Source organism: Crotalus tigris, unplaced genomic scaffold (genome assembly GCF_016545835.1).
Source record: "Crotalus tigris isolate CLP2741 ecotype Arizona unplaced genomic scaffold, ASM1654583v1 scf7180000018468.2839379, whole genome shotgun sequence".
NCBI classification, from domain to species: domain Eukaryota; kingdom Metazoa; phylum Chordata; class Lepidosauria; order Squamata; family Viperidae; genus Crotalus; species Crotalus tigris.
The window spans coordinates 2,564,959-2,585,818 of NW_024097024.1; the positions used below are offsets into that span (position 1 = coordinate 2,564,959).

The 20,860-nt window shown below is 34.9% G+C and overlaps 1 protein-coding gene across 2 annotated transcripts in view; it reads left to right on the forward strand.

Annotated features, from left to right (window-relative positions):
* ATRNL1 (attractin like 1) overlaps positions 1-20,860 on the forward strand; it is a 523,512-nt gene that overhangs the window by 304,669 nt on the left and 197,983 nt on the right. For both annotated transcript variants that reach the window (XM_039352768.1, XM_039352766.1), the window contains one exon: positions 17,932-18,039. In XM_039352768.1, coding sequence (XP_039208702.1) covers positions 17,932-18,039 — 108 coding nt within the window. The remainder of the gene's footprint in view (positions 1-17,931; positions 18,040-20,860) is intronic.

A 20,860-nucleotide genomic window follows, 5' to 3' on the forward strand; every position in this document is an offset into this window, starting at 1 on the left:
TTTTATACCTTCTTGGGCTTTTGTGTTTGGAGTTCCTGTGGCATGAACTTTGACCTGGGTTCAGTGTGTCCTTTTTGGTATTGGTGGGTTAATCCTATTATGTTTTCTGTTTTAGAGTTTGGGTGGAGGATGTAGATTTTAGGGATCTTTGTCTTCCTAATCTCATCAGCTTCTAGCTTCCTGGCTCCAACTTTTCTTAAAGGATTATCACATTTCTAAAAGCTGGCCTCTGCCTAGTTTCTGCTTGGGGGAGAGGGGCTGGGCTGGTTTCTGGGGGCTGGTTTCTGTCTTTTTTAAGATCTTCTTCCTTTGGGGAAATATATTCTGCCTTTTTAAATACTCCCCAAAATATTTCTTTCTCTGGATTCTTCCCACAATAGATAGGCAACTATGGTACTTTCCATATGTTTATTTCAGTTCCATTATTCCATGCATCATGACCAATGATTGAAGCCTAGGCACACTGAAGAAAAAACAAAAGATTCTTTCTTCCAAATGCATTGACTGGATGATATGTAGAAGTTGGATGAAAGGAAGAAAAAGGAGAAAGAATGCATCAAGACTCAGAATTAGAAATTAAGCATTTAAGAATATTCATGGGAGCACATTTTAAATCATTGCTGAATTTTAGTCAATTTACAGTTTTTAATAAATTTACAACTTTTAATCAATTTATCAAGTGTGATTCTGTAATCCATGCAGACAGCTGCTAAGGATTTGAACTTGATTAGTTGTTTCACTGTGGCAATTGTAGTTTTGCCCATTCATCTTGGGTCTATGACTGCATTACGAAGATTGAGTAAAAAAATGATATGAGATTGAATCTAGAGTTTGTTTTGGCGGATGGTAGCATTCTTTTAATGGGATTCTAGTTAGAACTCTTTCTATTTAGAACTATTTGTTGATTTGTTGCTAACTTCTAACCTCTCAAGACCTGGAAGACTTCATTGTCTTCACTATAACAAATTTAGAGAAGGGAGGGACAAGAAGTTGCTGGAGGAGAAAACATTAAAAAACAAACAAAATTCCCTGATTCCATTCCATTAGAGGCTTTCCTAGATCATTTTCCTATGAGAAATGATAATCTGTCACATAGCAAGTAATGGATTCAGCCATTTTTTCTGTTTTCATAAATGATTTGTCCTGCTTAAACTGTGGTAAGCTATCTGAATTTTAGTTTCCCTCTGCCATCCTTTATCCTGAATCCTGAATGGATGTTTTTATTCCCTTTTAAAAGAATTCAGTAAACTATATCAGTGTTATTTTCTTCTTTGGGAATGTGAGACAGAAAATATTGTTGATGTTCATTCTGGGATCTATAAGTGTGCCATATTCAATATCTGCCTTTTTAAATGTCTTTCATTGAAATTACTTTAAGCGATAGGAAACAATTACTTAGCAAATAATTGGACTTAACAGATTTCTTCTTAGATCTCCCATGTTGCCTGAGTGCTAATTTTCATGTAATAAATATATATCACTATTTCCATTTGTCAGTTGCATAAATAAGGTAATTTCTAGCTCAATAAGTATTTTTCAAATATTCATATCAAGTCTATAGAGCAGATTTTTATGATTGCAAGGAAGCAAGTTATTTTTAAAAGAACAATTTTTCACCTCAAAATTGCAGATATATTCACTAATAAATGAGGAGGTTATGATGGACGCAACCATATAATTAAAGTTCCATCCTTTAATGAGAATTGCTCTTTAAAAAAAGGATGGGGGATTTCATCACATAGTTGTGGCCAATGATAATAATTGCCTTTGAGAATTAGCTTGGTCCAGTGGTAAAGGCAGCTGTCTAGACCAGGAGTCTGTGAGTTCTAGTCCCATCTTAAATATAAAAGCTGGCTGGGTGAGTTTGGGCGAGTCAGGGTCTCTAAGTCTTAACTCACCTCATAGGTGTGTTGTGAGGAAAACAGGATAAGGTAAGAGTATTACGTATGTTCACTGGCTTGGGTTATTTATAAAATAATGAAACAAAAAAAAAAATCCAACCTAGCAATAGCTGAGAAGAGTGGTTATTGCACAAGATAGTATACATTGTTGTCTATGGAGATGCTCAATCATCCAGGTCATGGTTGTCCCAAAGGTGCTTTTTCCAAGAGACTACTGGATTTTCTTGTTTTTCTTTGAAGACATTTGGCTTCCCATCCAAAAAGCTGAAACTGAAGAAGAAGCAGAAAAGGCTTTCTTGGATGAGAAGCGAAATGTCTTCAAAGAAAAACAAGAAAGTCCAAATTGCTTCTTGAAAAAAGCACCTTTGAGAGTATACATTGTGATTTTTTTATAGCTTTAAAGATACTTGCAGCAGAAAAGTATATTTCTACCACAGATATATTTTCTTAATCATGTCCATATTATTTCTACAATTAGGAAGGAAAATGAAGCTTTCCTTGTTATAGGGTAAATAAAGGAACACTGTTTCTAAGTATAAAAATTTAGACTCCCATTCAGGATTTATTCATTCTTTCTAAAGTTATTTTATATGTTTCATGAAACCATGTGCAATGTAAGTTTAGACAGTTCAGAAACATTTCTGTATACAGTATTAATCCACAATAGTATTTTCCACTCTGGAATAACACCAATATTTTAGCATTCTCCTACATGTGCAATTGCAAGCAGCTAAATACTGGATCATAATGTATAGCAATACAGGTATTCTTCAACTTACAACCATTCATTTAGCAACTATTTATAATTATAACAGCACTGAAAAAGTGGCTTGCAACCAGTCCTCATCTTCATGACCTTTGCAGTGTTCCAGGGTCATGTGATTGTATTTTGGCCGCTTGGTAACTGGTATGTATTAATGATGGTTGTAATGTCCCAGGGTTTCATGATTGCCATTTGCGACTTTCCCAGCTGGCTTCCGACAAGCAAGGTAAATAGGGAGAGACCAGTTTTCTCAATTACCTGTGATTACTTAGTGGCCATGGCAGAAATGTCATAAAATCTGGCATGGTTATGTGGAATCAACTTCCCCCCGAGGTTCGAACTACTCCCACCCTGCCGGCCTTTAAGAAAGCCATTAAAACTCTCCTGTTCCGGCAGGCCTGGGGCTGATGTCCCGGGGGGGGGGCGGGATATGATCGGACACGCTGTATGAATGTATTTATTTTATTGTTTTATTGTCAGATTATTGTTTTAATTTTGTACGCCGCCCTGAGTCCCTTGGGATTGGGCAGCATATAAATTTTAGAAATAAATAAATGATTCACTTAATGACCACATCATTTTATGATGGAGGTTCTAGATATTCAAGCATTTTGTACCCTTTTCCTGAAATGTACATAACAATATACCCACATAAACTGTTGCATATACTTGTTTTTCATACCTTTTGCTACAAACATAAAATTTCATGGGCTAATAGCAAAATGACTACATTTGGTGGTGAGTAGATTTTTAATTGTTTTGAAATGCTCTTTTGTTAAGAACAAAAAATACATTCCTCTTGAGGAATTTGTAGCATGATTAACATAACTGAGTACATAAATGGTCAGCATGAATTTCTAAATTGCTAAAATGAAGGCCTCATTCAGCACTATAGTTAAGTGAAAATAAAGCAGAACACTTTTAAACAGGGAATTAAATTCTGTGTTGAATGTAATTGTACAGAAATCATCCTATAGGAATAATTCTAGAGGAAATAATACATACAGTATCTCAGTATTTTAACAATAATCTTCAGCCAATTATATGTGCACTATCAGTAATCATTTTCCTGTGCCTTAATAATTCCTGAAATTTAGGGCATCACTAATTGAGACTCAAGAGATTCATGATCAAATCTCCTGAGTCATAATAACAAACAAAACAAAACAACTGTAGTAGTTATTTGATTCAAGGAGAAGACAGTATCAGGAAACTACCATATCTACATGAGAAATAATATACTTTTTGTTTCCTTCTCCCAATAGGGTTAATTCCATTTTTAAGCATCACAGTACTTTGGCAGTTTATTATAAATTATTTTATTTTAGAATTATTTTAGAAGAACTCATACCAAATCCAATCCTGATATTTCTGTCAGTTTTGCCAAAAATAAATAAAGCCAGAAAAAAATAGAATTTTTTTTATTTCCAATATCTTCTGAAACCAACCCATATTCTTAGTAAGTAGAATACACATACATTTGTAAAAATATGGCTATTACATGGAATGCTGCTGTGCTTACTCTGATTTTATTTGCATTATTGATGCATACATGAATATAAATCTTCAGATGTTTCTCTGAATGCATGGAAATGATAGAGAGAAAAGGTTGGACAAAGGATGCTGCCTCCATTTTCTAATTAGCTTGAAGCTTTCTGTACATTTGGCTAAATGGTTGAAGAGGTTGTTTAAGCATATACAATGCTGACAATTTGCATATACATAAATGCAAAATATAATGAATATAATGAATAATCTCCCTAAAGAGAACTGATAGTCCTTTAACATTGGATTGCAGTCTTATGTGTTTGGATAGCCTCATGTTTTACTTCATTCCTTTAGAGGTATTATGCAAATGCCTCATGTTTACGGGGCATATCTGTCATTTTAAGAGCAAATCAAAGAAAATGGCTACTAGGGAGAGGAGCTTTGCCCATACAAAAGATATGGACATCTGTATTTAGGCTCAAAATATCAGCTTACTGGAGAGCAAATTAATGAGGTTGTGCCATATCAGTATTTAACCCCAAATATTCACTGTTAATTCAGAGATTACTGAATTAAGTGGACATCATTATAAAAACACTGGACTACCACAATCCACCATGATTTTCTTCCATTTACTCCTATGGAGTGCATATGGGCTCAGAGGACTATTTAGAATTAAAAATGAAGCTTTATTTGTTGCTTTGCTTTGAAACATGCAAGATTTAGTTCAAGCTTCCTTTAAAAATCCAAAATCCAAAAATATATCCCTCAATCCCAAAACAAAATCCTTTTAAAATGTGAGAAACAATGGGGAAAGGACCTGGCAGAGACACAAAAGATGTGTCTGTACAAACTTTGTGTCTATGGATATCTCATTGATCTACTCGGCTACAGTACATATAGTTGCTTGGCTTTGCGTCAAACATATATAAGTTCAGGAATTTATTTTTTCATATATTATAGATAGATATAATTCCTCATTCTATTTATGGAACCTTTCATTGGAAGCAAACTTGAATCTAAAGTGGTAGGGGAACATTCATATTTTGTTCTTTGAGAAGCAACATGCAGTTTGCTAAATGTTCCTTGGATCCAAATACACAGTGACCTTTTTATCCTTTTTCTCTTTTTGATTTGTTCTGGGGAAATTGCAAGCACCTGCTATTTGGTTTCCAAAATTGACCTTTTGATACTGTTTGGATGGGATTGTAGTATATAAAAATGGGCAAAGAACAAGCAAGCACTTTATTTTAAAGTGCATTTTAGCTACTGCCTTTGAATTACATTTTCTTATTTTTTTTGTATCATTTTGTATACAATTAGAATGAAAGTTTGCAATAGTGGCGAATATCTGTAGCTTGGGTGTAGGTTGAGGGTGAAGGTTCATTTTCCGAGCTTGTAGGTTGTTTTCTGAATGTCTCGTTACCAGGCTAGGTAACATCTTCAGCGGAGTTTAGGGGATGAATGAAAGTATATAAAGTTCTTTGTATCTTCTCTGATTAAACTGTAATAAACTACCTACTTCACCTGCTGCCTTGCTCAAGAATCATAGAAGAATTGTTTGGTAGGGCTTATTTATCTTATAATATAATCCTAAAGTAGAGTTCAGAAACTATTGAACTAAAGCTTTGGCTTTAATGTAAATTTATCACATCAGCTAAACACAGAAAATCTGTAATTTGTTCCAAATTATTGTTTATGAAACCAGATTATTTTAACAAATCATATTGAACATTAATTATATTATGCTAAGCAGCAGTTCCCTCTGATGTGAAAGTAAAATCTGCTGTAACCATTTGTGGTTACACTGGAGAAGAGAACACAACAGAATATGCAAGAGCAGTAACTTATGAATACTTATGTCCTTAGTTTATTGTTACAGTACCTATAATGCTGCCACATTTTTAGTGCAAAAGTCAAACTATACTGTCTTTGTTTTTTTAGAGTGAAATATAATTAAATTAAAATCTCTAACTGGTATAGAATAATGAATGATCATGCATCACTTTAACCTTTTTAACTAAGAAACATAACTTAAAAGCTTAAAAATGAATGCACCCTTGCTAGATATGTCTTATTTAGCCATATTTACCCAACAAACAAAACACTTATTATTATCATTTGGCTTGATACTTTCAAATGATTAGTATGAATACTCCTTTATCAGTTGGGTTGCTTCTTAGATGGTTGAAATACATTTGGTTAAGCCATGACGTTAATTGGCAGAGTACATTTGGTTAACTCATTTTATCCTTAGATTTATGAATTAATAAAATATTCAGAATTTGGGCCTTAGTGTATGAGATCTTAACGCTAAGAATAATTTCATATATTCCTGCTTTTTCATTTTTTTAAAACCTGTTGTAAGAAAATTGTTTTGTGGTATATTGCCAATCCAAGGGAAATTCTTGTGACTTTTTGCTTCAATGTGCTTCTTCAGCTGGAAGAACAATAGGCAAGTTCAGAGTGAATAGAAGAAAAAGCATTCAGTCTCTTGTTAATACAATTGCAGAGTTAAAGAAAGCAGTTGTTTCTTGCCAATATATTGATTAAGCTTGAAGATAAAAACATTTTTTTTAAAAAAAATGTTCCTCCACTGAAAATAGTGAACCAGTAAATAGAAAGTATGGCAAATTTAAATCCTAAAATTTGTTTTTAAGATTCTCAGTGTGAACTTTAATGCAAATGGCATTTGGTTACAATTGTAATTTTAGGGTGCCAGTAGATCCTTTCCCAGTGACCACTGACTGCTGTCTATGACTTATATTAGAATATCCCAGCAACTATACTACATCAGTACATAATACTAGCAGAGAAAGTATGAGAAAGAAAAATAGCTTGTACTCTCCATTGACCAGTGGGAAAGGCTCTGCCATCTTTTTGTTAACAATGGTACTGCTAGTTGTCCCAGAATTAGAGAACACTTTTCACATTTTGGCCACATAAGATGTGGGAGCCAGTGAAAGTTATAATTTTCCTGATATAAGATAATATTACTGCCTTGGAATAATATTTGCTGGAACTTTTGTGTTTGGTGAAAAGGACTGAAAGGGGCATATCTTTTTTCCATCACATCTATTTTTTTTTTCTGGAAGAGATTCAAATTACCATATATAATTGAGAAATAACTTAACCCATATACTCTTTGAGACCCCAATGATAATAACTGGGAAGCCCAAAACTTTTATTATCGTTCATTAACTACTGTAGATGTGATTATTTCTAGATCTCAATTGATGTTGAATATAGCAAGTTACCTTGTTGAAGACAGTGTACAGTACTATGCCATTTAAGTCCAAGTCTTACCTGTTTTGTTGAATAGATTTTATTTCTGAAGTATTTGTGTTGTTAATCTGATTGTAGAAATATGAATATGATTTTTAAATTAATTTCTCATCATTTTTAAAATGGGAAATGGAATTCAAGAGTAGTGGAATAAATGATCTAGTATTTTAAAGAAATGTTCTAAGAAAGGTCTTATGTACCATTTCTGAAATAAAGACTTTACAATAATTTTTGGACATTGTCACATCTGTAAAAATGCTTATATGCAATTATAACATTTCAAAAATGTATTATATGGTAAAAGTGTCAATTATCATAAGGCAGAAATAGCTTGTAGTTCCTGCAAAACAAAACAAAAATAATTAGCTATTTTCCCTGTTACACCAAGATTTATTGGGATTTACTTTATAGATTCAGTGTCTAAGTAGTTATACAAAAGCCCTTAAAGAAAAATAATAGCAATTTTTCAAGACCTCATCTATATTGTTACAATAGCATTTAAGTTTATGTTCAGTTTCTGGCTATGTAAGCAGAATTGCACAGCTGTTCCACTTGCAGTTGGCTGGATTGCCCTCCTTCATCCCATGTTTGTAAATAGGCAATTTTCTGTATTAAGAGTTCACTATAAGCCAGGACATTTTGCTATTTCATCCAGTTCCCCTACATTGTCTGAAACAGGGGTACACAACCCCAGGTCCATGGACTGGTACTGAGCTATGGCATGCCAGCAACCAGTCCGCACAAACAAAGAAAGCAACATCCACAGGATGCAGGCAGCACACAAAACCACACACTCTCCAGTCCATGGAAAAATCTCTCTCCACGTAACCGGTCCCTGGTGCCAAAAAGGTTGGGGACCTCTGGTTTGAGAAATTCTGGTTTCAGTATTGCCATGGATTAAATTGTAAATGCTGTGCTTAGTTCATACTGAGTTTTCCTATTTTTTTTTTAAAAAGATAATATTTAATTCTAGCATTATATGCAAACTACAAAATCAATTGCAAGGTATAAAATACCGTACTTTCTGGCATATAAGATGACTTTTGCAAGCGTTAAAATCGGGACTGAAGTCTTATACGTCGAGTCGTCTTATACGCTGGAAATAATGGTAGTTTCCAGCGTATAAAACAACTTTCTAGGCATGCAACTCAGCGCCGAAGATGGGGGTCATTTTATACGCCAGGTCGCCTTATACGCCGGCATATACGGTATCTGTCCCCTGTTGTTTTTAGTTATCCAAATAATGTGATTATTACAGGGGGGGCATTTCTCAGGAGGACAGCTTGTGTGAAATATGGACGCATATCTACATATGGACATATTTCACTTTATTTTGGCATGTCAACCCATGGAGGGTTCCCCAAGATTCTTTGACATATGGATTGTGATGAATGTGGAACAACTTTTCAGACTGTGATGCCCCCCCTTCTGTTTTTCTTGGGTAATAAACTACACCTTACCACATAATGGTCTTAAACTTGATAGGATTATTATAGATGAAGTTCAATTGAACACTGAGAGTTAACTTTATACTGACTGTGTATCCTACTCCTTTTGTTCTCCCACCAACTGTATACTTCAAAATAAACTCTGACCTTTTTAAAATTATTGTTACACTAAAAGCTAAAGCTTATACATTAAAGCATTAAGTATATTGGAACTGTATTTTAGAAATACCATACCCATGAATGATTACTTCTAGTAACCTTTTTCTTCATGCCCATAACCTTTTTCTTCATGGCCAAATGTATTGTAAAATATTATCAGTTTTTCTCTATTCTTATTCTAGCCCTTTATCCCGAACAAAGGCCTGAATACAGAATGAAGGAGCCAAAAGATTTTTCCTACATTCCTATGATAGAAGTTTTATTGGTAACTAACTCATACTCATTTAGTTACTATTTTTAAAAGCTACTATAAATGGAGCATATCATAAAGATGTACACTGCTACATCTTTATATTCATGTTTTTAAACTATAACCTTACAAATGAGAAGGTTGATTTCATACATTTAAATGAATAGACCACAGTATTTTTTCCTACTTTTCTGATCTCTGCAGAATCAATCTTTTTATCTATTTGTTTTAGATATTTATTAAAATGAATTATCCAAAATGTCTAATCTAGGAGAATCATAGATATCATCATCCACAAGAAGTCCTAGTTTCCAAATGAATAATTGTGTTTGTTCACTACAATGACAACATGTGAATATAAACAATAATTTTGCAACTACCTTACTTTGATTATAATGAATGGTTGTTATAATCTAAAAAATCCTATAAACTCTGTTGTTTATATTTCCTATAAGTTCAGACTGAAATCTTTTGTTAACCAGTGTATTATGAAATATTTAAAATCCCCAGTCAAAAATCCTTTTTAATAATACATTGGTTTGGTAACTTTTTATAGACTTAAATAATCCTAAACAATTTAGTTTCCATCTTGTAGTACAATTAAAATTTTAACGGAATCTTCTTTGAGATACTTCATAGAAGTGTTCTAGAGATGATTTTGGCTGTTGTGATGTGGAATAAAAACAGGAGATAGATGTCTGGTATGGGTGAGTCAAGTACGATTAGCTAACATGCATACAACAGTTTATGCCCAGTCTTTGAAAGGTTCAAATTAGCATGTAAATACTTTCAATCCTGATTACCAGTTTCAGGCAAGATTTTAAGGATGATTTTTTTTTCATTGCATTGATAGTCATCTCTAAATGACAGTAATTATTTTTTTTTCATGATGCAGTCATAAAGCATGACATCACCCCACTGCTTAGTGACATCAGTTACATCAGTCCCTAGTTACCATTATTAAATGAATCACCATAGGTTGTTAAATGAGAACCTCATGTGATTTTGATTTACAACTTCCTACCAGCTTCCTCATTGATTTTGCTTGTGGCAAGATAGTAGGGAAATTTGCAAATCCTGATAACGTGACCATGGTAAGCTATAATGACCACACCACACATGCTCTCTATCTGTCTCTTGCTCGCTCACTCGCTTGTTTGCTCGCTCATGTTTCTATGAAAAGGAAAGGAATTATCACCATATGGAACAGAAGTGTTGATTGTTACAATATGTCCCTTATTAAAAAATGATCCAACAAAGTAGGCTGTAAATCAACACGGATCACAAAGGACTTGAATATTCCCAGCTACACTATTAAACAAGCTGAAATCTCTAACTGTATTACAGAAAAGTTCTCTTTCTAATTATTATTTCTGCTTACCCTTACATAATTGGTTCATGCCCGAGCCAAATTTCATACCTTCCTATAGCACTGATTGATTGAAAATCCTATATCTTCTTTTATGTAGACTATAACTTAATGGGAAGCTTTCAAGATAAAAATCAATAAATATTTATGTGATGACTATACAAATCCTCAGAAACTAAGGACAGAACCAATGATGGGCCACATACAAAAAAGAAGAAATGTGATCTTTCTCAAATCAAACAAGTTAATTTTGCCATCTCTGCTAGTTCATGATTTTATGGTTATGGACAGTGAAGGTACCTGAATAGATAACAGTTTGCCACCAACAATTCAGAACAATTTAGAAACTGTATGACTTAATTTAGAAAAGGGCTAGCACCAAGAATAGTAAGCATTGGATTCTAAGAGAAAGCCCTCTGTTCTTGTACCTTTTAGTATTGACATTCTAGACTGCATTTTAAAGCTCAAAATATTCAGGATTGTTTTGTTAGCTTTTACTCTTTCTCTTGTCTTTTGCTGTCCTTTTGTCTGCAATTTCAAATCTGAATTGTGGGTCTTCTTTTTTTAAAAAATATAATTTGTCCTGAAATTTTAAAAAGATAAAAATAATACAAATATTATAAAAAAGAATATAAGGCAAATAGTGAATAAGTAAGAATTAAAATAAGGAAAAAAGGGAGAGGAGGGAAGACAGGAGAGGAGAGGAGTGTGATGAATCCCCTGGACGCTTCCCCCAGATACCTCTACAGATGTCATCTGTTTTCTGGTCATTGAGATTCTTACCTTGCTTTGGATTAATACCACGCCTGGACTTGGACTATGCCTTGTGAACTCTGGACTTTTCTTGCTTCGTGAACCCTCCTGTATGGTGGATTTCATTTTGCCTGGTGGTTTATTTTGATCGGGAAACTTTCAACTGCCTTGTGGATTCATTGGCCATTGCTTTGTGGACTAGCATTGGTCTGTGACTGGACTTAATTGGGATAGTTGTGGATTTTGGGTAAAGGGAGTTGCTGGGGAATATTAATAAACCCACTAAACCACAGTTATGTGTGTGTGTGAGAGAGAGAAAGAGAGAGGGGGGGGGGCAGGACAGGACAGGACATTAAGAAACATCTTCCAATCTTTTTGACAGTAGTTATATTTTATATAAATATATATCTATATAAATACACACACATACATATTGTATATATACATACATAGATATATTTTATAAAAACTGTGGCTATATTTTACTCTCTGTTTCTGAGGTAACAGCATAATTTCCTTCTTTCGCTAATCATTTCTAATCTTCAAATCCATAAATCTCAAGTTAATTTTTCTTTCTTTTTTTTGCAAAAAGTAAATAAATGGTTTCCAGTCACAGATAAATCTAGCTGATGTTTCTCAAATTAAACAAGTTAATTTTGCCATCTCCGCTAGTTCTGTTATCTTCACCAACCATTCTTCTGTATGGGTATTTCCAAATTTTTCCATTCTTATGGATATAACAGTCTATAATAGAATTCAGAAATGTCTAGCTTTTTTACAAGTCAACCATGATAACATAACCTTCATGTTGTTCACATTTCCAACATAAATTTGACGTATCTTTATACATTATGGATATTGTTTTTGGAATCATATGTCAAAGATACATCATTTTATAAAAATTGTTTTTGAAGTTAACAATATAAATTTCAATCCTTTTAGTTACATATTTTAGTCACATATTTTCCCATTGTTTCATCACTATATTGTGTCCAAATTCTTAGCCCATTTTATTGCACAAGTCTTTTCCTTGTTATTTTTTTGTGTCAAATTTCATAGAAGTTTATTCATTTTGGCAATTATACATGTTCATCATTTGTATATGGTTCAACTTCAACATCTTTTTTGTTCAATTCTAAATGTCCTGTTATCTACTTTAAATCTTTCTCTTAATTGTACATATAAAAACTATTGAAAACTAAATCTCACTGCAGTTACAGTTAATTGGATTTTTGATTTCATCTTATATTCTTCATGTTCCTGTTATAACAATGCTCTTTACCTATTGTTTCTTTCCTGTAAAATGCTACTTGTACTAAGACCCATAAAAGCATTTTTGGACAAAGTCTGCATTATATCTGTTCCATATATTCAATATGGACTTCTAATATAATGATTCTTAAAATCTACATTAATTTTATTACCCCAAAGAAAATGATATTATCTGAACATCTCTAATCATGCCCTTCTAATTGTAAATTTTTCTATTTCTTCTATTTCTCCTTCTAATTGTAAATTTTTCTAAAGCCACTCTTTTTTTTCTAGACTGAGCAGCAAGCTGCAAAATACAATTTCAAATCAGGCAGTCCCAATTCTCCTCATTGCTTATGGGTCATTCTGGTCCTGAGCAAAAACAATTCACAATGCTTTCTGATTTCATAATAATACTATATTGACGTATTTTATTTATTTATGCAAGAACTTATTCAGGTAGAGAGTAATGGACATTTTTTTAAAAGAAAAGTGATTTGACAATAGAAGACAACAAACCTGATATGAATGGCAATACATGGTGTAAATTAACTTTGTGTCTGTATTTGATTGAGGTATTAGCATCTTGGCTTCTGACTGATTTTTTAATCTTGCCAAAATTTTGATAAGGAAGATTAGATTCTTCTTTCTCCTTTCTTTTTTTCTTTCTCTTGCTGTAATGGATTGGCTGGATTATTTAAAGAAATTAAACATCCCTGTTTCTTTGTTGTGAAACTAGAGAACCTCCAAATGATTGCCAGCTATACCTCATTGGCCATAGTCCTTAACTTACAACAATTCACTTAGTGTCTGTTCAAAGTTACAACGGCACTGAAAAAGCGATTTATGTCTGTTTCCACACCACCATTGCAACAGACCCACAGTCATGTGATCAAAATTCGGACGCTTGTCAACTGACTCATATTTATGATGGTTGCAGTATCCCAGGATCTTGACAGCCTTGAATATTGAGTGCTAGCTAACAAAATGAAATTCAGTAGTGAAAAAAATACATTTAGGCAAGAAAAACCAAATGCACGGGTATAGTATAGGGCAGTGATGGTGAACCTTTTAGAGACTGAGTGCCCAAACTGCGACCCAAAACCCACTTATGCATCATCAAATGCCGGGTGGGTGTGGCCCTTTGGCTGGGTCTGGCCCATTGACTGTGTTATTGTTGTTGTTGTTGTTGTTGTTATTATTATTATTATTATTATTATTATTATTATTATTATTATTATTGTTATTTCAATAGGGAAGCCAGATTCACTTAGCAACCATGTTATTAACTTAACAACTGCAGTGATTTGCTTAAGAACTGTGGCAAGAATGGTTCTAAAATGGGGCAAAACTCCATTGTGGTCATAAGTCTATACAGCACTTAACAACTATGATCATATTTCCTTAATCAATTAGGACTCTTTCCTCCCAGCCAGCAAGATAGTATGAAAACTGATAGATAACCTGTGCCCCATTCTTACATTTGACTCTTATCCCTTCGGAGTAACAAAATAAGGGAGAAGAAAGCAAACTGGTCCTTGATGGCAAACTGCAAGCCCATTGGATGAAAAGGATGGAGGGGAACTAAACTCTGGAAAGAAGCAGGAAATATATTGTCCGAGCTAAGTAGTGTAAGTAGCTTTCAGATGGACCCTCAAAAATAAGAACATTCAGGTTCCTGGACAGCAATTGAAGAGAAGGAGAAGACAAGGAAGAGAAGGTTCTTACAGCCATTTCTCCACTGCCTCACAGTGGACCTAAACTCTCTCAGAATCTGTCCTTTTCACAGTCACCTCCTATTCAGAATACAAGCAGAAATGCACTGGAGGGAAAGGTGATAGTGTAGTAACAGCAACAGTATTCTTCTGCCTCTCACTCATTCCTCCTCCTATTTGCCTCCACTTCAACTATTATCATGGCCTCAGAGGACTATTTTGCCCCTTTAAATTTGAATACAAGGGGAGCTTAAGGGGTCAATTTATTTTCCAAAGCACCAGCGGGCAGAAAAAAAAAACAATGGGTGGAAACTAATGAAGGAGAGAAGCAACCTGGAATTAAAGAGAAACTTCTTAGCAGTGAGGACAATTAACCAGTTGAACAGCTTACCTTCAGACATTGTGGGTGCTTCACCACTAGAGGTTTTTAAGAAGAGACTGAATAGTCACCTGTCTGAAATGGTATAGGACAGTGGTGGCGAACCTATGGCACGGGTGCCAGAGGCGGCACTCAGATACTAGGGCTTCAGCTGGTTTTATAAAATCTTTTCGCTTTAGTCCTCCACTGCCGTGTGCAAAAAAAAAAAAAAAAAGGTTCAGTCAATTTCAACTTCTCGCAGGAAAAAGATCTTGCAAAGTTGGAATTGATTGAACTTTTTAGTCCCACCCAGTCTGCCGTTACCACCGCAGCCACGCCCACCCAATGGGCCACACCCCCAATTGGCCACACCTAGCCAATGGGCTACACCCACCCGGCACCTGACGATGCATAAGTGGGTTTTGGGTTGCAGTTTGGGCACTCAGTCTCTAAAAGGTTCGCCATCACTGGTATAGGATCTCCTGCTTGAGCAGGATGCTGGACTAGAAGATTTCCAAGGTCCTTTCCACCTCTATTCTGATTCTGATTCTTGTGCCAACAAGCCCTAAAGCAGCCCCTTTTCCTGTCTTCACTGTTTGCCTGTCCCTAGTATCGTACAATCCTATTGTAATATCTGCCTCTGGGACTGCTTTAGTATCTAGGTGTACTTTTTAAAGTGTGTACAGAATTCAGTTCAGGCAATTCATCCCAAATGCAGCCAAACCCAGTTCATATAAATAAAGAAGCAACTAAACTTAATTGGGCAGCTAATTTGATTTAAATATTTAATATTGCCTTTATTAGTTTTTCAAATGCAGAGAAATAAGATTTGTATTATTTAGTGCTGTTCGTCATTTTTATTTGCTTTGTTTAATTAGTATTATTGTTATAGGTTGAAAGAAAAATATAAATTATCTCAGAAGAGTATACATTGTGGCTAACTGAATAATTTGTGATATTGGTGGATGTAGGAGACAGTCTCTTCTAGCCAGAGAAAGAGCCAAATGGGGAATTAGTCTAGAGTCCCTGTGGGTAATAGGGCGAAGTCCAACCCACTTTGAATACTGTTAAACCTTATCTAATCTCACCCAGCTGCAAACATCAGTCTGAGGAGTTCCTATGTATATGCTTGAGCAATAAAACAGCTAATTGAACTCTTCATGTGTGGGTCTGGTTGTTTGCACCTGTCATAGGAGTTTCTAACAATCTGTGACTAGTGTGGGTCTTTAAGTTACACAGTTGCACTGACACTGGTGTAATAATGTTCTCTGATACTCAGACATTATTCTTCATGTTTAAGTAATCAGAGAAAGGACTATGCTTAAGCATCTGCAGACACTATTAGTAATAACTATAGTACAAATAGACAGGGAATCTAAAGGCTGAAAGGTCTTGTTCCCAGGATAGATTCAGAGAGTTTGTTCCATAATATAAGATTTCGGGTCATACTCGCTTGCTATGATTTTTCATTATGTGCTCTTTGTTTAGAAAAATATTTTATGCATGTGTGAGGAAGATTTGATGCTTGTGAAATATGATATATGTACTTTTTCTAACTTATACAGCACTAAGCAATTGGTAATGACATACACTGGTTGCCAGCTAATTGTATAAACGATAACTTGTACATAAAGTATTGTTTTGCTTTAAAACCTTAACACTCAAGGTTGCCATACTGAATTCCCTTTGGCTTTTGTGTAAAAGAGTTCAAGTTCTACAGCAAAGATAGATGCTAATCAATGTGATTTTAGGAAAGCACCAAAATAATATCTGAGAAAATAAAGTTTGACACAGTAATTAGCAGAGCAAAAGAAAGTGACCACAATTTATTTTTGATTAAAAGAAACTTTCAACAAATTTCCATATGTAAGAAATGTTACTTTTTAAGATTCTGACTCTTGATGTTGACCTTATCACATTATATCAGTGTTGTTAATTTGCCAAATTTTGTCACACAGTATTTCTGTCAGCTATAAGATTTGGGATTTCTAACTGTAGAGAAGAATCGTATTAGAACTATGATGATTTTTCATACAATCCATGCCATCTTCTTTTATTATCATTACTTTTACAGCTACACAATTAAATTCTCTCCTAATGCCTCTTTTACCACTAAAATATCTAATACTTCATGGACAAATAATATGGAAAGATGGAGAAGGGTTTTTTTAGCATCTTTTTTTTCTAATAACAAGTTTCAGTGGAAAAAAAATAAAATAACTAAACACTGTTTGAAACCATAGCTCATGGTAATTCTCATATATAAGTATGAAGAGTAAATGGATGTGTGTGAATGGTCATGGAGCATATTTTAAGGAGAAATAGAACCTTCAACATTCTATTTCTTTCCACCATCTTAAGTTTTTTTTTCCCAAGTGAAAACAAATGTATTTTTGTATTTTTAAGAAAAAGAAGTAAGTTTTGAACTAGCTGTTTTCAGCCTGTGCTCCTAATAGCTTATCTCTAATAAATATACAGGGACCCTATGCTTACAGCCACAATTGAGCCAAAATTTTCTGTTGTTAAATGAGAAATTTGTTAAGTGAGTTTTGCTCCATTTTAGGATCTATCTTGTGATACTTGCTAAGTGAATAACTACAGTTGTTAAGCTGGTAATGCAGTTGTTAAGTGACTCTGGCTTTCCTATTGACCTTGCTTATCCGAAGTTACAGAAGGTGATCAAATGACCCTGGGACATTGCAACCATCATAAATATAAGTTAGTTGTGCCAAGTGTCTGAATTTTGATCATGTGACTATGGGGATGCTGCAATGGCCATAAGTGTGAAAAATGATCATAAGTCACTTTTCTCAGTGACATTGTAACTTCAAATGGTCACTAAATGAACTGTTGTAAATTGAGGATTTCTGTATTCAGTTCTAAAAATAGCAAAAACAACCCAGCCCAACCTGTAGTTGATTCAGTGGCATGGTATTCAAAGGAAACATATTGAATCATGGTGTTTCCCATGTGCTTTCATAAAAACAAACTAACATTTCTGGTTTTATTATGTTTTTCCCCAAGTATAGAAAGCCATGTTATCACACAACTGATCTCCTTTGGAACATGTAGTTCAGAAGCTCCATTTCCCTTTAGTGGATCAATGTTAAACGAATCATTGATTGACTGTACTAAATATTCAATTTTAAATATACTTTATTAACGTAGGGTGTTTTTTTCCCTTTCCTTAGCAACTTTTGCGAGAGCGACAGCAGATGGCCAGCCGTCCTTTTGCTTCTGTGGATGTAGCACTCGAAATAGGAGCTGAGCAAACAGACTTTCTACGAGGTCCATTAGAGGTAGGCACTGTGTCGCCAACTAGGGACCATTTCAATTTGCATATTTATATTGCTAGTCTCATCTGCATCTGCTTCTGAAACCAAGAAGAGCAGGATTACCTGTAGCCAACAAGTTGAAGCTACATATGTTGTGTCATTTTCAAGGTTCATCATTTCAGTAGTGTAACATGAACAGTAACAAAAGCCACCAGAGGATCCATTAGCCTAGCCTGCAATGACAATCTGCTCACCTGGCAGCCCTTTTTTTGGCAGACAACTGTTAGTTGCATGTATTAAACAAGTCTCATGTTTGGTCTTTTGAGTATACTGTGCTCCCTGGTTAACATTCATATCCATCTTAATTTACTAGGATTGTATTTTAAAATGAGATTTGCATTGCATGTCTTTATTCTGATTTAATATATTATGTTTGGAGATATATTACTTATGGATATATTATGTTTGTGATTAACGGATACATTCCAACATTTTTAATTGTAAAGGCAACACTCTGAAAAAGAAATTATAAAATGCTATACAATACAACATGGCAGGGGAATAATGTAAAAATGTACAAAATAGATTCTAGAAGCATCACCTAAAATTAAAGAGAAGTGCAAATAAAGGTTGATAATGACTACCGACATAACTTGGACCAGTTTTTTGTGTAGCCACATAGTTCTGTATCTTTAACTATCATAGTTTAATTACTGTATGATCATTAATATATATATTCTACAAAAAATGTTCTGATATTTTTCCAAATTATAAAGTAACTTATATCTGTCATTTTTTATAAATAATTTGAGGTCTTTCTCTCAAAGGAACAAGCAAGAACATGGATGATTAGGGAAAAAATAGAAGTATGACCTCTTGCTTAGATAGTATTTGATAGTCTCATTATAGCCGTCTAGACATTATATGTCCTTAGATGTACAAGTTACTCAAACTGAGACCTTTATTAATGGGAATATGATAAGTGTGAGATTTCCCAGTCTGTTTATACAGGTATTCCTCAAGAAACTACAGGCAGCTTAATGATAGTTCAAAATTATGGCCATCATTCCAAAATTATAAGACTCTATTCCAGAGTTATGAGAGCCGACACTGTGGTCATTCACCCTCACACAGATCACGGGAATGCAGCATCCCCCTCCCTGCCTCTCATCCCCCATCCTGCTCCAGTGGGACCTGCAGTGCTCAGACCTGCTCCCTATGCCTCCTGGAAGAAGGCACCATTTTCAAGGTCCCAACAATTCCTTGCAGAAATGGCAGCTGCTTTGAGAGCTTTCTGCAGAATCGGCTGGCTGCCAATTAGCTGTCCATCAGGAGGTTTCAAAGCTCTGCTGCCTCTTGCCTTTCAGATGGACAGCTAAATCTTGCAAAGAACCAGTGTCCTCCATTTTGTTGCATAACTTTTGGAGGTGACTTTTTTTCTTTAGTTCAGGGGGAAAAGCCACAGAAAAATTTTATTTCCTTGTTGCTTCATTCCTTCAGCCTGGAGTCAAGATAAGATTTTTAAAAGGGATAAAAATTGGAAAGCAGGGGGAGAATTTAGTCCTAGCCTCTAATCAGAGCAGAGGGGAATCAACAAATCTGTCCCTCCCAATTTTATTTTATTTTTATTGAAGAAATGTGGCATTCTAGGGAAGGGAGGAAAGGAAATAAGAAGGGAAAGGTTTTAGGAAGCTCATCCTGAAGCTGACTTTAATGCAAAGGCCAGCTTCCCAAAGCCAGGCAAGGGGCAGGAGAGTTTTGCAGCCTCCCAATGGCAAGCTGATCAGTGGCAGGCTGATGGGTGCAGAAAGCTCTGAAAGACTGGTTCCTTTTTTGCCACAGAAAAGCAGGGCACCTTGGCAGGAGAAGGGCAGGGGCAAAATTAAGAATAGCAGGCATGCCAAGGGTTTTCCTTCCTCATTCTTGCTCACTGGCAAGGCAGTCAGTTGTGTGGTGGGCCGGCGTACAGGGTGGGGGAGGCCTGAGCAGCTGGGCTTGTGCCTGTGCTAGGATTCCCAGGATCTCTCCCCCCCATCCCCGAGCTCCATTTAATAACCTGTGCATTTATTTAACAAATGCACTGTAAAGAGCAGGAATCATTACTTGAGGCAATTAATTTAACATTGTTCCAACTTTTGATTCTAATGGACAGGTTCCATTATGGTCATAACTCAAGGAATACTTGTAATCATAAGAATCAAAGACAATCCTGCAATTTCTGCATAGATATTGTGTACCCAGATTAAGATTATTGGCTCCTAGAAGAGATACGGATTGTAGAGATATCTAATTGGCTTTGCTTATATCTGTTTTACTTTACCCCAACATGATCACTTAAGTAATAAACGGTAGCTAGTGATAGGGACAGGCAAACTTTCAGATGTTTTAGAGTGTAATTCCCAGGAGTCTAAGCTAGTTTAGCAAATAGTTAAGGATTATAACTGTAGTCTGAAATATCTAAGGGTCCCATACTGCTTTGTGTTGTCTCAGTAGATCAGGCAATGTGTATATGTGAGTAATCAAATGAAGTATATAAGAAAGCCAGCAGCATTATAGGTATCAGAAATTAGATAGCATATGTTAACAGAGGTAGGTTTTATCTTTGTAAAATTATGATAGTGTGCTGCACATAGAACAGAATTACACTGACTAAATTACAAAATATTTTTATTTTAGTCTTCTTTAAGTAGCAGTGGCATTCCTTTCTTAAAGAAGTTGATTAAGATCCTCAGCAACCAGTACATTTCCACAGCACATTTATTGGGCATACTGAAGGATAAATCAGCAGACTTACTCTGGGTCTCCTCCTGCTATACATTACCAAGAATGCACAGTAAGAGGAAGA